The 15,151-nt window shown below is 38.3% G+C and overlaps 1 protein-coding gene across 1 annotated transcript; it reads right to left on the reverse strand.

Annotated features, from left to right (window-relative positions):
* Positions 1–1,196: 1,196 nt before the first annotated feature.
* On the reverse strand, positions 1,197–4,226 carry LOC134601590 (secreted frizzled-related protein 2-like). The gene is made up of 4 exons (XM_063446115.1): positions 3,937–4,226; positions 2,943–3,112; positions 2,382–2,474; positions 1,197–1,504 (listed from the first exon to the last, which is right to left on the reverse strand). Exons 1-4 carry the CDS (start codon positions 4,224–4,226, stop codon positions 1,197–1,199), a joined length of 861 nt encoding a protein of 286 aa, XP_063302185.1.
* Positions 4,227–15,151: the final 10,925 nt, after the last annotated feature.

The following is a 15,151-nucleotide window of genomic DNA, read 5'->3' on the forward strand; positions in this document are numbered from 1 at the left end:
AAATTAATTTCAGCTTTTAGGACAAAATAATTTTTTTTTTATTCTATTATGTCAAATATATTTTCAATTTAAAATATTCTTTCCCTCCCAATTTCACAATTCCCAACAATTCTCATTCACATAAAATTGTAGTGAAATGAAAAATAGAATTGTGAAAATGAGGCCAACATTTGGAAAAACAAATATATCTATACTTATCTTGCCAGTTTTAGAATAAATTTGCAATTTAGTTTTCAATTCACTACAATTCACGGTTTGCCGTTATTTACTAAAGGACAAAATATCCGAACTTGGAAAAATACGTTGACTATTGTTTAAAAATAGCTACTAGTGAAAAAAAGGACCTAGGCTGCTTTCAGGCAGATTTATTGGAAAGTGAGAGACTCCTTTTGGAGACTAAACGTTCTATGATTCATTTCCAATAAACCATTTTTGTATGCCCAGGCCCATTCCTTTTTATCACTGCTGCTTTGATGGGCTTTGTTTACCCCGGAAGCTGTGAATTACAGCGTGTGACGTCTAGATGTATTGTGACGTCTAGATGTATTGGATTTTATCTCCGCTACTCTGACCTCAAGTTTGCAACGTATTTTGAATTCTCACGATAAGAATAACTCTGTTGTGAAGATGTTAAAATCCAACATTGTCACATATGCAGTGTCAGAGGGGCTATGCAGAGAGATCAATAATAAATGCACATTTCCGTATTGGCGGTGGGTTTAAAACCCCTTAAGGATACAATTTCTGGAATAAAAGGGAATCATGCCGGAATATTTCCGTCATGTGTCCTTAAGGGGTAGACCAGTTTTGTCTTTATGGTCCTTAAGCGGAGGGGTGAAAAAAAAAAGAATAAAAAAAAGAATAAAAAAAAGGATCCTCCATATTAAATTGCCGTGAAAGGGTCCGTTATTTTGAAGCCATAAACTAAATAGACATGGTGCAATATTTACAAAGAAAAATTAGTATACAACTTAAGTGATGTCAGGAATTTATACATCCTAATTATCTATACAATTCTGTTGTTACATTGCGGCAGTAGATGCATTAATGTTAGCCATGTAACTTTCCAAGCCACATGCCTTAATAAGTCTTTATATTTAGAATATATTTATCTGCATATATATATATATAGCTATTTACAGTTTGGTAGAAATAGTGCCTTTGGTATCTACAAGTCAATGTAGATTTGTAGTGTTTTAACATTTGTGATATCTCCATTTCCTAACAGCCAGTGTAAGGTTAGAGTCTCTCTTTTGCCAGTGGAAGATCTTTGTGATGGTGACTTTGCCGTGATGGACACTGCCGGTTATAATAAATAGAAGGGATCGGGGGTTACGAATCATCTTTTCAGCGCATTTTTCGTTGATAAGCATCCACTGTGAGATCATGTTACGCGTGTCGTAGGGCAGCAAATCGCCTTGACTAATGAAGTCGACCTGGCCATCTATTTCATATTGGTGGGTTTCTGATGGAGTCTTTCTTTTCGACAATTTTACCTTCAGAGCTGGGGAAGGAAAAAAAAAAAACAAAAAAGTTAATGTACTGTTTTAGCAACAACAAAAAATTATAACCTAATAATATAAAAGGTTGACACAATTAGAATTCTTTCAAAGACCCAGGAGGTTGAGGAACAAATTGAAAAGGTTTTTTTTTTTAAATATATATTTTTAACTCCTCGCAGGTCTTTTAGCCTGATATTATGCCATTGCAAACTTACAGTAGGGGGTCCATGTGCCTTATCACAAACTGCATATCATCTGTATTGGGGATTCCTTTACAGTGTAACAATTCTTTTATAATAAATGTTTTGCTTAACTGTTTTTGTCCATAGCAATTATTTTCCATTTAGCTCAGTTTTGTTACATTCCCATTTATTTATACACCACCTCCAGTCTCTCCTCCCACACCATAAGAACAAAAATATATATATAAAAAAACACACACAAACACACAAATACCTTTCATTACAATGTCTAACTAGCTGTAAATGTTATTTCCTACACAGTAACATTTTCCCCACTCCAGCTTAGAGTTTGGACCGGATACCTTTCTCAAACTCTAAAGCTAGTTTCTCAAGATTGCAAGCTCATAGGTCAAATAAAATACTAATGTTAAATTATAATCAAGGTTCTACATTACGTTTGTACAATTATTAATGAATATGGCATGGACAAACTAAATTCATTTTGTACAGAACCTCGAATGCATTTCCAGGGCGGTTTTAAATAAAGTGGACATTGCAGTGTACAGTTCTGATCCTTCCCAGAATATAATGTATATTACCAATAAATGTCCCAGACTCAGGAAGCAACATGTCAGCTCTCTTGAATACTGGGTTTGTATTAATGCAGCATTAGATTGACATTCACACAGACACTTACCAAAGTCATTTTCACAGAAGGCTTCCAGAGCCGTCTTGGTTTGAACAGAATCCTCAATTGTTGGACAGCTTTGGCAAGTTGGCTTAGGCAAATCTACAGCAAAAACAAAGCAAATTAAACAGTTAGAGGGCTCTTACTCTAAAGATGCTGCATTGGAAGTTAATTTCAACACCAAAATCATGCAACCAAAATCTGAAAGACGGGCCTGTTCACAAAGTAGAGATTTGGCATCAGTTGGCAGCCTTGCAATATAGAGGCCACCATAATGGAATTAAAAAATAATAATGAAATTAGGAATTGTTTCCCCCATTCCTATTATGATAGCACATAAGTCCCTATTTAAATAATCGATCCACCCCCTGCCCCCTTGGTATTTTGGTAACTTTCTGTTTTCTATCCCTCAGGTGGGGTAATAGGCAGATCTTGGCACTGGTTGATACAATGCATAGAATGTTACACTATCTATGATATAGAACAGTAGTATCGATATCCCATGATGCTCAGTTAGCCATTGTTAGTAATGCACAGCCTACACTCAAGGGTTGATGGACTAAGCCTTACCTCTGTACATATAGATATATTCCTTGCTCAACGTGGCCAGACACATGTCTTCTCCAGCGGGGAAGCGGTCACAGTCCAATATCTCTGGCCAGGAGTGACCATGGCAAGAAAGCACAGGAGCACAACTATCCCTCACAGCAACGCACATGCTTCGACAGGGAAGGATGAACCTGAGAGAGAAAGAACTTGTTAATAACCATCACTTTGTCAATAGGCATCAAATGGTATACCAAAAGCAGGATAGGTTTGGAGATTGGTCTATGTACTTCATTTAATAGTTTTTGTATATTCAAAATGATTTAATATGTTTGGATAAAACTTTTAAAATGATTTCCGATTTAAAAAAAATGAATATAAAATTATATATGTATATATATATATAGTAATGTATGATAATTTTGATATATTAATATTTAAATAGGAAAAAATAAATGTTTCACATTTATTCAAAAATAGTACATTGAAATTTGAAAAGTTTATCCAAATATTAAAATCGAGGTCTATGTTGATACATGCAAAGTATTCAGTAGTATAAAAAAAACAACAAAAAAAAAACAATCCCAAGCATCATTGTTAGGCAGCTCTTTTGTTAGTTCTGGGGATTCATTAGCATACCATTTACTGCACACACTTAGTACTATTGTTAATTAAAACAATTAGCACTTGCTGCTGTATGTAAACAATGATGTGATGACCAGCAATGCTAATAAACAGATAAAGAGAAACAGATTGTCTGCTGATACCAGCATTCTCTGTATAGAATCTAGAGACACTATTTAGAGTATAAACCTTAAAATACAGAAAAATGAACAGCAAGTATTTGTGTTATTGCATGGATCCACATTTAAGATATCCCTACACTGTACAAGTTTGGGTTAATTAATAAAAAAATATGTTCTAGTTTGTGTGTAAAGACAGGCCTTTGTGTGTGAATATGGAGTTACTGCCTATGTCTATGTATGACCAAGGAGAACACAGTATGACTTGTACTTACGTGTCCATGCAAACAGGAGCAAAGAGGGAACAGAGGAAGGTCCTGGCATAGGGGTGACATCCAGTCTGGATAAGGCTCTTCCATTCCTCTGATTTGGGCACTACCTCTGCCAAGCTAGTGTGCCCCATCAGGTTGGGCAATCTCATCTCTGAGTAGCCAATGTCATTGCACAAACCCAAGTCTTTAGGAATGGTGACACATTTTGTTGATAATCCAATGTCAAAAAAGGCCTTGCTGCTGCCCACTAGAAGGCTGACCAGGAAAACTGAGAAGGCTTCAGGATAGATCATGGTGAACAAGTTCTGATGGAAGCTCAGTGTATCTCTCTGTGTTAGTGAAGTGCTCTGGATACAGTGTGTCTGCTGCTTGGGAGACAACCCCCTTATATATCCATCCAGGACTCTCCCCAGACCATTGTTTATCAATGGCTTCATCTAGACACCTCTCCAGACAAGTTTACCCCATCCCCACTCAGGTGATTGTTGTGATAACTAGAGAGGTGGAGACAGGACTGGCAGACACTCCTGGACATTTGAATTGGAGATTTCATGAAGAAAAAAAAAAATAATGCCCCCTGATCTATGATGGAGACCTGAATATTAAAATAGAACAAACTGGCCATGTTTTATGGGGATGCTAAATGAAAAGCCGGCTTGTTAATGGGCAGACAGTCTGCCTCCTGAGATTTGGGCTGTGATGAAGCTTTGCTGATTTTACAAGTAACTTCAGAATGGACTTATCAAGTGAAAATGCCTTGCCATTGCTAATTGCCTTCTGTCTCCCTGCACTGTGTCAATGATCAGTGTCTTTCTCAAGACAAGTTATCATTGCAGTCACACACAGGGCGATTTCATGTCTGGAGCCTGGAAGAAATGGTATAAACTTAGATCTGTCTGCAATAATTATTAGTCAGCTGCTGATTTTATAATGCTGAGATAATAATGTCTGGGTGAATGTCTATAGTGACCAATTTCTAGGTGTAATGTGTATCAGGGACCCCAAATTCACTGACTGTCACCCTCACCCACATTAATACAGGTGCTCAGAGTGGTATGAGTTGCAGAACACAAGACAGGCTGCCAGAATAGCAAATGATTCCTAAAACAATAAGCTATATCAATCACTTACTACCATTATAAGGAATGGGTGTTTAGCTGTCATACGGTTGTGATAGTGGATTATATATTAAATAAACCATTAAATAAAGTTCTATCCCTCTGGTGAGATTTAACAGTTTAATATTCATCCCTTTTCAAATCAGAAAAGGAGAAGGGCATATTAAGATATATATTAAGATACTTTCTTATGACATATGTAGTCTTATTTAATGTTATATAGATTTATATCATTGAATATATTATATAGAAACAACAGAAATCCACCCAAAAGCTAGGCATAGTGCCTGCCTACACATTGACTGTATGATTCAAATGTATAAAAACACAAAAAAAATAAAAAAATAAAAAAACACATAAACTGTGCTTTAAACATCTCATAATGTGTTTTTAAGACCAGTTACATTTCTTGACATCATAGTGAAAATGTATCATTTTGTATAAACTGACACCATTATGCAGCTATCATCAAACTGGTTTATAAAGTTATACAGGCTGTGGCATTGATGCTGAGATAGACTACAAGCTGTAGCCTGTGACTGCATGTGGATAATAGGGATGGCAGTCCACAAGATCATTCATGTGAAAGTTAATCTGATTTACAGAAAGGAAGATGCTGGTGAGAATGATTGTATCATCCACAGGGAGTTTGTATCAAATTCTTTTTTGGAATGAAATCATTACATAAACTAAATATATTTAGATGTTTAAATATTGTTATATACAGAGTCTCTCTAGTGCAGATTTACAGATATCTCAACTGGCAACAGGCACATGAAAGGTGTCTGCCAAAATTCAGGAAGAGACAGGGGGCTGCCCAATGCCTATCAGCTGCCCCATCTATTAACACATCATTGCCAAGTTCATTAGACAGTAGACTCATACATACACCCAATGAATCAATTAAACATACAGTGCATTGTCCAGGAGCATTACATCATACATAAAACACACAACAGTATAACACCTCATTTGTCTCAGGAAATTGTCAAGTCCCCAAGGTAAACTTTAATCTTTTTTTTTTTTTTTTTTTTTTTTTTTTTTTTAGCTTTGTCCAGACTTTTTGATCCTTTTTTAATCAAATTCAACCTTAATCTGCAAAGGTTTGTCAACATTAGTTAAAAGGATGTAACACTTCCTATCAGAATTATAAGGACTCAGACTGAGAACATTTAAATATAATAGTTTTCAATATAGTTACATTATTCCCCAGATTTACAGACTCCTTGAAATGCACTTACTGTAGGTCCCAACATACCCCCTGCCGGGTTAATGACTAATTGGAGAATAGTCTGGGATTGTTTTTTCCAATTTAAACTAAAATGGGAGAGTTGGAATAGAATTCTAACTATTTTTTACGTGTTAGATTATTTTATTTTGTCTAATTTAGCATTTCCCCATGCCAATTCACAACAGCTCACTGTTTTAGTGAATTAATAGAGACGTGGCCAAATTAAATAGACATTAGAACGTGATTTTCAGTCTAATCTACTTTAATAATATTTTATTTTACAACTCTCCGTAAAATAATATTATATACTTTGGTTTCAAATCAAACGTCCTATAGTGAACTTCTAATTGCACCTGCTAACTAATTCAATAAGTGCGTTCACTCACCTGGGAACTGATTGGAAATGACAAGGAAATGGCAAAATTAGCAAACTAGAGAGATACATACAGCGTTATGCACTAAAGCAGGGGTGCCCAAAAGGTATATCCCCAGATGTTTTAAAACTACAGCTCCCATGATGCTTTGTCATTTTAAAGGCATGCAAAATTTCATGGGAGTTGTAGTTCTACAACATCTGGGGATCTAGCCTTTGGGGCCCCCTGCACTAAAGTGAGTGCAAAGTGAATTTAGAGTGAATTTCAAATTTAAGGTCAGAGTAGCTCAGCTGCTTTTTTTCAACTTAAATTGGAATTTGAAGAAGGAACCTGTTCTAATTTTCACTTTATTTAAATAATCCTGATTGGATGTATTGCAGAATCCTCAAACTCGGATATTTTGAGTTAATTATACGTCTCCACAATCCATCTACACGTTATTCAGTAAAGCGTGAAAATGAAAATTCAAAGTGAATTCATACAGCTATATTTTTTCAAAGTGGGGATTCAAAGTGAATTCGATGTGAGTTTCCAATTTGAGATCAAAGTAGCCGAACTTCGAGCTATTTTCGGGTTCGACTTTTTTGATCTTAAATTTGAAATTCACTTTGAATTCTCACTTTAGGGGGGAAAAAACAACCTTGTTAGTGAATATCAAGTTTTAAAACAAATAAGCCATACTGACAACTGAGTTGTTTTGGCTCCAATTTAAAAAACAAACGACTAGACCATTCACACTTTAAAATAACACTGCTGGTGTATTGACTAAAAAGCCCCTAGGTCATGACTTATCAGTTCCACTGACTGCTAGCAGGTAGCAGCTTGGCCTGGCCACTTTGATGTTCCCATGTCTTGTTATATTATACAATGTGGGAGCAATTGGCCATACAATACAGCTATATGCATTCATTGTTCACAGTGTCCAATTGGTGCTAGAGCTGACTTCTTTCCCGAACCCAGGGGATTATACCCTGCAGTGAACAACGGTGAATTGAAAATCACATTTATACAGTCTAGAAATACGTAGCCAAAATGGAAACATTGGAGTTTTTAGGTAATTTTGGCCTCTTCTTCACCAACTTAATACTCCGCTCACTGTTCAGTAAATCAGTCCCTGGTTAGGCAATATACCGGGATTATTCACTAAACTCGGTTGACCGAAATCTAATTTGCAAAAATTTGGCCAAAATAGTCGATCTGGCAAAATACGTAACCTCTGCTAAATTAAAATATTAGCTATATTAGACTGAATTTTGCTGTTTGTATTTTGATATATTACAATCTGGAGATTAGTAAGAAAACCCATCAATGTTTCTTTATGTGTCTGGATTCTGTCATTTCTGAATTTGCTTCTTTTATAGCTGGGGCAGAACACCTCCAAGGTTTAATTAGCCTTCTTTTAGCTGCACAGAGATAACTGGAGTGTCCATATCTTCAGAAGGATATTGATACCTTAGAGAGAGTTCAAAGAAGGGCTACTAAACTGGTTCATGGATTGCCAGATAAAACTTACCAGGAAAGGTTAAAGGATCTTAACATGTATAGCTTGGAGGAAAGACGAGACAGGGGGGATATGATAGAAACATTTAAATACATAAAGGGAATCAACACAGTAAAGGAGGAGACTATATTTAAAAGAAGAAAAACTACCACAACCAGAGGACATAGTCTAAAATTAGAGGGACAAAGGTTTAAAAATAATATCAGGAAGTATTACTTTACTGAGAGGGTAGTGGATGCATGGAATCGCCTTCCAGCTGAAGTGGTAGAGGTTAACACAGTAAAGGAGTTTAAGCATGCGTGGGATAGGCATAAGGCTATCCTAACTATAAGATAAGGCCAGGGACTAATGAAAGTATTTAGAAAACTGGGCAGACTAGATGGGCCGAATGGTTCTAATCTGCCGTCACATTCTATGTTTCTATGTCTATGTTTCTATGTGTCAGTCGTACAGAGCTAGACTGCGTCTATCTTCCACCTTCTTGGGGAACCTTCTTACAGCTCATTGAGAAGCATGGGAAAGCTGAGATCACCCAGCTGGTGGAAGAGGGAAGGGCTCACATACGCTGCAGACAGCAGGTGCTTGCATGTTTTCTTTGTGGGCATAATATTATTATGTTTAAGGCACCAACAGATTCCACAGTGCTGCACAATATCTCTACTAAAAGTTGTTATAAAAGTTGTTTATTTAAATTGTTACCTTCTGGACTATCATGATAGGATTATCAGATTCGTCCGGACACAGTTCACTGCAATATGCTGAGGGCGATAACATGAATTAACCAAAGTGGGATAGCAAAACACCGGCCTTCATTCACTCATTCAGGATATAAATTCTATGTAATACAATGCAGCTCTCACCACGCTCTGCCTATCCGCATTATAAAGAGATACACATCCAGGAAAGCACAGTGGGACCTGTTACCCTACATACTGGGTCAGCCAGAAACTTCCTGAAGTAAAATGTTTCCATTGCTAATAAAAAGAAGAAAACCCAAAATAGGAGCACACACCATGACAAGTACCTCTAAGGCTCCTGAACATCAGTTCCTGTATCTATTGGATAAATCTGTTACGAGGGCTGGCGGTGTCTGTAATGGAGATTGGTGTCTAAATCACCCTGATAATTGGATTCTCTACTGAACCTTCATGCACAGTTGCACACATATATTTCAGTCCTTAAGAGTGCATTTTTATTTTTTATTAACTTGGGATAGTTGGGATGTTCCAGCATGTATTTAAAAGAAATGTCTAAGAATATGTGAGCGCGTTACCAGAATTCTGCGGGTGGGCAACCCTAGTTGACGTGATCATCGTCAATGATCTTTGATCATCGTTGATGATCACGCCAACTAGCGTTGCACACCCGCAGAATTCTGTTAACGCGCTCACATATTCTTAGACATTTCTTTTGTCATACACCTTAACACCTGCTGTGTCACCAGTGGTGCCCCTTGCTATATTGGGAAGACACCACTCTGAGGGCCATCTCTTGTTCCATTCCAACCTCTTCCTACCCTACTGTCATACTTGTTAGGAGATATGGGAACATAGAATAGAAAATAAACACTAAAAAATTATTTTTGTTCTATTTCTTCTGTATTAAGAGTCCAAGTATTCACGATTTTATTCACTAACCTGCAAACTGTGATGAGTGAAGTTGAGAAAATGAGCTGATTTGGTGATTTTTACAGCTAGGTGAATGTCTTGTACAATTTGTAATTCCTTTGTCAGTTCACCAGAATTCACCGTGTACAGCATAAAACCTATGGTACTATAGTCAGAGAAGAAGAAACCGATATCCAGGTCCAGTAACATCCAGACTCTTCTTCCCAAGGAAGCAAACCTGTTGACTCTACTCTACTTAATTCAAAGCAACAAAGTGCTAAAAAAGTTCCACTAAATAAAACACTTAAGTGTAAACTTAAAGCGGCACTGACACCCCTGTTTTAAAAATGTGAATTTTTAAAGATAGAATCTTTAAGTAATACTCATTATGACTGTGTTGGGATTTCACAGAAATTACGTTGGCTCTGTATTTCTACTCCGCCTGACACTACCTGACACAAGGTGGGACTTATGTGTCAATACCTGCAGCCGTCATAAGTGGCGGCTGCATGGAATTAGCTGTGTCTATGGAGCATCTCGCAGCCTCGCGGGATCCACCATAAACCTCAAAGCGGTTCTCTCGAGCATGCTTGAAAGTGTAGCAGTGACATCGGCTCCAGTCGCTGAAATGCCACGAGTTCTAAAGGAGCAGCGCAGCCAAGATGGCGGCACCCATAATAGACACGTTCAGTAATCCCCATACGGTGACAGTACTGCTTTAACAGAAAGACATATTAGGGTAGTGAGGGTAAAGAAAAGTTTCATATTTATCAGAGAAATTATGTTTGAATTTCGTTGGATGGAATTTCATCACAATAAAGCCCTTTCGAAGAGCTTTTATTTGCTAACCTGTGATTTGGGGTGAACAATCAAGGGATCTTCACAGCTTAGGGTAAAGTAGCTGAGGCGGAGAAATAACTGAGCTGTTTAATATTATATTAAATAAATAGTTATTAAGCATATTATGACAAGGTGGGAGAATGATAACAGTGGCAGTAACAGAAAAATTGAGTCATCACCACAAAAATTGTGGGGGGGGGGGAGGGGCACAAGGGAACTACTGGCACAATTATCTCTACAGAGCTTATTATGTTTTTTACAGTGTTACTTTAAATTGATCTGCATCATTTTCAAAAAAGTTGGTAAATATGATTTGGTTTTTTTCATATTTACCTGTTTCTTCTTTTTAATGTTTTTCACACCAACTCCTAGTGGGGCACTGATCTAACCAATCAGTGTCCTATCCCTAGGAATGCTGAAAAACTGCATTGGGCATGACTGACAGATCTCCATATGTGCAGTCGGAAGATCTCTTCACCTTGCAACATCTGATAGGCGGAGAATAGAGGGAGTCTGGTCAGCATGATTCATGCAGAGCAGACTTCTATGTCGGGTTTCTCTCTCCTGCTGCTGCACAATGATGCCCTCTTTCTGTCATTAGTGGACTGGTCTGAAACTGAGATGGGTGGGTAATGGGGGGTGGGGAGAGTTGACGAATCTTCCCTTGTTGAGAGGTGTAACCAACAATGCAATCTGACCCGGTTTATAGTAAGTTTATCAATATTTATTACATGCTTTTCAACGTTTTTTCTTGCTTTTTTCGGTTTGTAGTTACATAGTTACATAGCTGAAAAGAGACTTGCGTCCATCAAGTTCAGCCTTCCTCACATATGTTATTGCTGTTGATCCAAAAGAAGGCAAAAAAACTAGTCTGTAGCGCTTCCAATTTTGCCACAAACTTGGAAAAAATTCCTTCCTGACCCCAAAATAGCAGTCAGATGTCTCCTTGGATCAAGCAGCTATTACCCCACTAGTTAGAAATTATATCCCTGTATGTTATTTTTTTGTAAGTATTTATCAAATTGCAGTTTAAACATCTGTATAGACTCTGACAAAACCACCTTGTCAGACAGAGAATTCCATATCCTTATTGCTCTTACTGTAAAAAAAACTTTTCTTTGCTTTAGATGAAATCTCCTTTCTTCCAGCCTAAATGTGTGACCTCGTGTCCTATGTATAGCCCTGTTTATGAATAGATTTCCAGATAAAGGTTTGTACAGGCCCCGAATATATTTGTATAAAGTTATCATATCCCCTCTCAGGCGCCGTTTTTCCAAACTAAACAGATTAAATTTTTTTAACCTTTCTTCATAACTAAAATGCTCCATTCCTTTTATCAATTTTGTAGCTCGTCTCTGCACTTTTTCTAGTGCCATGATATCTTTCTTTAGAACAGGTGCCCAAAATTGCACAGCATATTCAAGGTGTGGTCTTACCAGCGATTTATAAAGAGACAAAATTATATTTTCATCTCGAGAATTTATGCCCCTATTTATACATGACAAAACCTTACTGGCCTTAGCAACGCTAGATTGACATTGCATATTGCTGCCTAATTTGTTGTCTATAAGAATTCCCAAATCCTTCTCGTGTGTGGTTATCCCTAATTCACTACCATTTAGTGTGTAAGTTGCTTGTGCATTCTTAACCCCGAAGTGCATAACTTTGCATTTCTATACGTTAAATTTGTATGTTTGTTTAAAAGTGTTTGCTTGCTGGTTTAAACAAATTGTCGACTGATGCACGGCTCTTTAAACATATTAATTATACAGACTTGTAATGTTAATGTTACTCAGATTTCCCCTTTAAGCATTCCAAGTTTACAGGATTTGTAAATTGGCCCATGCGATCCCATATATATTGACACTTTTTGACTATAATCAAAGTCTGCACATATTATGTAAACTAATCTGTATATAATCTTTATTTGCTTTCATTTTTTTCAACGCTGCTATACTTAATTATAGCCACTTGTCTCCACTTACAAAGTGATGCATATTACCAATTTCATGCTTTTGAAGTCATTTACATTGCCCGTCAGTTTCTAAAATCAAATAATTGCTTTAGCGACATACATTCAAATTGACATTTTTCTGCTTAAATTTGAATGAATGGAATTTCATCACAATCTTGATGCTAATGTTTTGACTGGAAAATAGCAAATAACAATGGCAGCTGTCTCCCCCTATTCCTGATCGTTTGATCTTTATAATTACCTGGCATCTTTGTGACAAATCTTAATTTAAAATGCATATATCTACAAAGAATCAAGCAAGAACTTTAAAGAAATGGGGCAAAAAGAAAACTCAGACTTATGAATTTGAGAAGTGACAGAGCAAAAAAAAGAAGAGAAAAGGGAAGTTTTATTACAGACATATAAAACTGATGAGTTCTTAAAGGGACACTATAGGCACCAAAACAACTTTAGCTTAATGAAGCAGGTTTGGGGTATAATCATGCCCCTGCAGTCTCACTGCTAAACTCAGTTAAATCACTTTTTTTATACAGTCCTAACCACACCTCCCTGCATGTGACTTGCACGGCCTTCCTAAACACTTCCTGTAAAGAGTCATCTAAAGTTTATACTTCCTTTTTTGCAAATTCTGTTTAATTTAGATTTTTTTTTTATCTCGTGCCATGTTTACAGTTTGCTAGACTTTGCAGAAGCCTCCTGTTTGTGATTAAAGTTCAATTTACAGAGCAGAAGATAGAAACTTCTAAAGCAACATCTGACTGAAAATGAAAGCAGTTTGTTTCCATACAGGCTGTTTGAGTCACAGTCACAAAAATATACAGGCAGATGGATTCCAGCATTCGCCAGTGTGTTTTTATTTTTTTTAATTTAGATATGGTGAACATGAATTTATCTAAAAAAGATTTATTATAATATTTACATTTGCGCTTAAAGTGGCACTGTCACTCCCCATCCCCTTTCAAAATGAGTATTTCATGGAGATAAAACACAGTCAAGGGGGCGGAGCCAGCGCCCATGCGAGACGGTCGCATCCTCAGCGAGCTCCGAGCCGCCGTCCGCCTGAACGTCGGATAAACAGACCTGCTGGGCACAAAATCCGCCGAGCCGAGCTCCACAGGGTCTGGAGACAATGGGGCGCCGCTCCAAGAAACAGCGGGCGGATCCGGGGACCGGTTGCCGAGATATAGGAAGCCTGTTCAGGCAGCCGCAACACCCCGTGCAGCCCAAGATGGCGCCGACCGCGGCCTACTCCACGGCTTCGTCGGAAGCTGAGAGCACACAGGAGGATGATTTCCCTACCACACTACCAGCCACACTGCCTACACAATCACGGTATGTGGGACTTGGGGATGCTGCCCCCTCAACTAAGGCAGACATTAAAGCCTTATTGCAGGACCTTAAGGCCATGTTTCAAGCCGACATAGCAGTAGTGAGGGAGGATGTCGCCACACTGACAGGCCGTGTCCAGGCAGTGGAAGGGGAGCTAGGGGGCACACATTTGGCACAATCAGCCACAGATGCTGCACTTCATGCTATACAAAAGAAATGTAGCGACATGAGCCAGCGTTTGGCAAGTCTGGAAGACAGGGCTAAAGCCCGTAATATACGGATAAGAGGCATACCCGAATCCATCTCATCAGAGGAACTGCCTCACTATTTACGGCGAATGATGGCCACATTACTACCACCTAGGCAAGTTAAGCAAGCAGCAACTGACAGATGCCACCGTTTGCCCAAGGCAGCCAAGGCACCCCCAGAAGCCCCAAGGGACGTGCTCTTACAATTTCAAAGGGACTCTGACAAGATAGCCGTCCTGGAAACTACGAGAGTATCCCCCTCACTGTCTTTTGAGGGCTCGCAGCTGTCCTTTTACAAGGACCTTTCAAGAGCTACCATGCACTGGAGGCAATCACTCCGCTCCACTACAAAGCTTCTGAGAGAGGCTGAAATCCCGTACAGATGGGGCCCACACCACCTAGTGGCAGAGAAAAACGGCAAGAAGTTCCCACTCTCGCAACTCCAAGACGCTCCTGCCTTCCTTCAAGCATTGGGAGTCTCGACGGGAACCCTACCTCCACGGGACAGAAGCATGCGGGCAGTAGAGGACATTCCTCCATTTGTCCCAAGACGGGCATTGGCGGGGACGGCGGATCCTCCAGCTTGACACCGTCTGAACTAACTGTTTCTTCATGTCATAACTGACAGTTATAGAATTTATGAAAGTTTTATCTGTTTATTAAGCTCTGTAATTATTTTTCTGGCTCCGTAGGCAAACTTGCTAAGCCGTACCAAAGCCAAACTACCCCCCCTACACATTTATCCCTACTAAAGCCACACACACTAAGCTCATGCCAGCTTTGATTCAAGCGCTTTGGCACACACGTAGCGCAACATAGATCCTCAAGATGCAACCCGATATCATATAGCGCAGACAAGCAGAGGATGTAATGTCAGTTTTATATATTTACAGTTATTTTTATCTGTAAAGTTGAAAGTTATCAAGTTGTAAGTTCTTAAGCCTATAACTTCTGCATCTCAAAGCAAAATCTCTAAATATAAAAATTGTGCTTGA

This window comes from Pelobates fuscus, chromosome 3, assembly GCF_036172605.1.
Source record: "Pelobates fuscus isolate aPelFus1 chromosome 3, aPelFus1.pri, whole genome shotgun sequence".
In the NCBI taxonomy this organism is placed as follows: domain Eukaryota; kingdom Metazoa; phylum Chordata; class Amphibia; order Anura; family Pelobatidae; genus Pelobates; species Pelobates fuscus.

Coding starts and splice junctions, on each gene's coding strand:
- LOC134601590 (XM_063446115.1), bottom strand. CDS start 4,226: ATGATCTATCCTGAAGCCTTCTCAGTTTTCCTGGTCAGCCTTCTAGTG. Junction 3,113..3,936: donor GCTCCTGTTTGCATGGACAC/GTAAGTACAAGT, acceptor TTTCTCTCTCAG/GTTCATCCTTCCCTGTCGAA. Junction 2,475..2,942: donor ATATATCTATATGTACAGAG/GTAAGGCTTAGT, acceptor TTTTTGCTGTAG/ATTTGCCTAAGCCAACTTGC.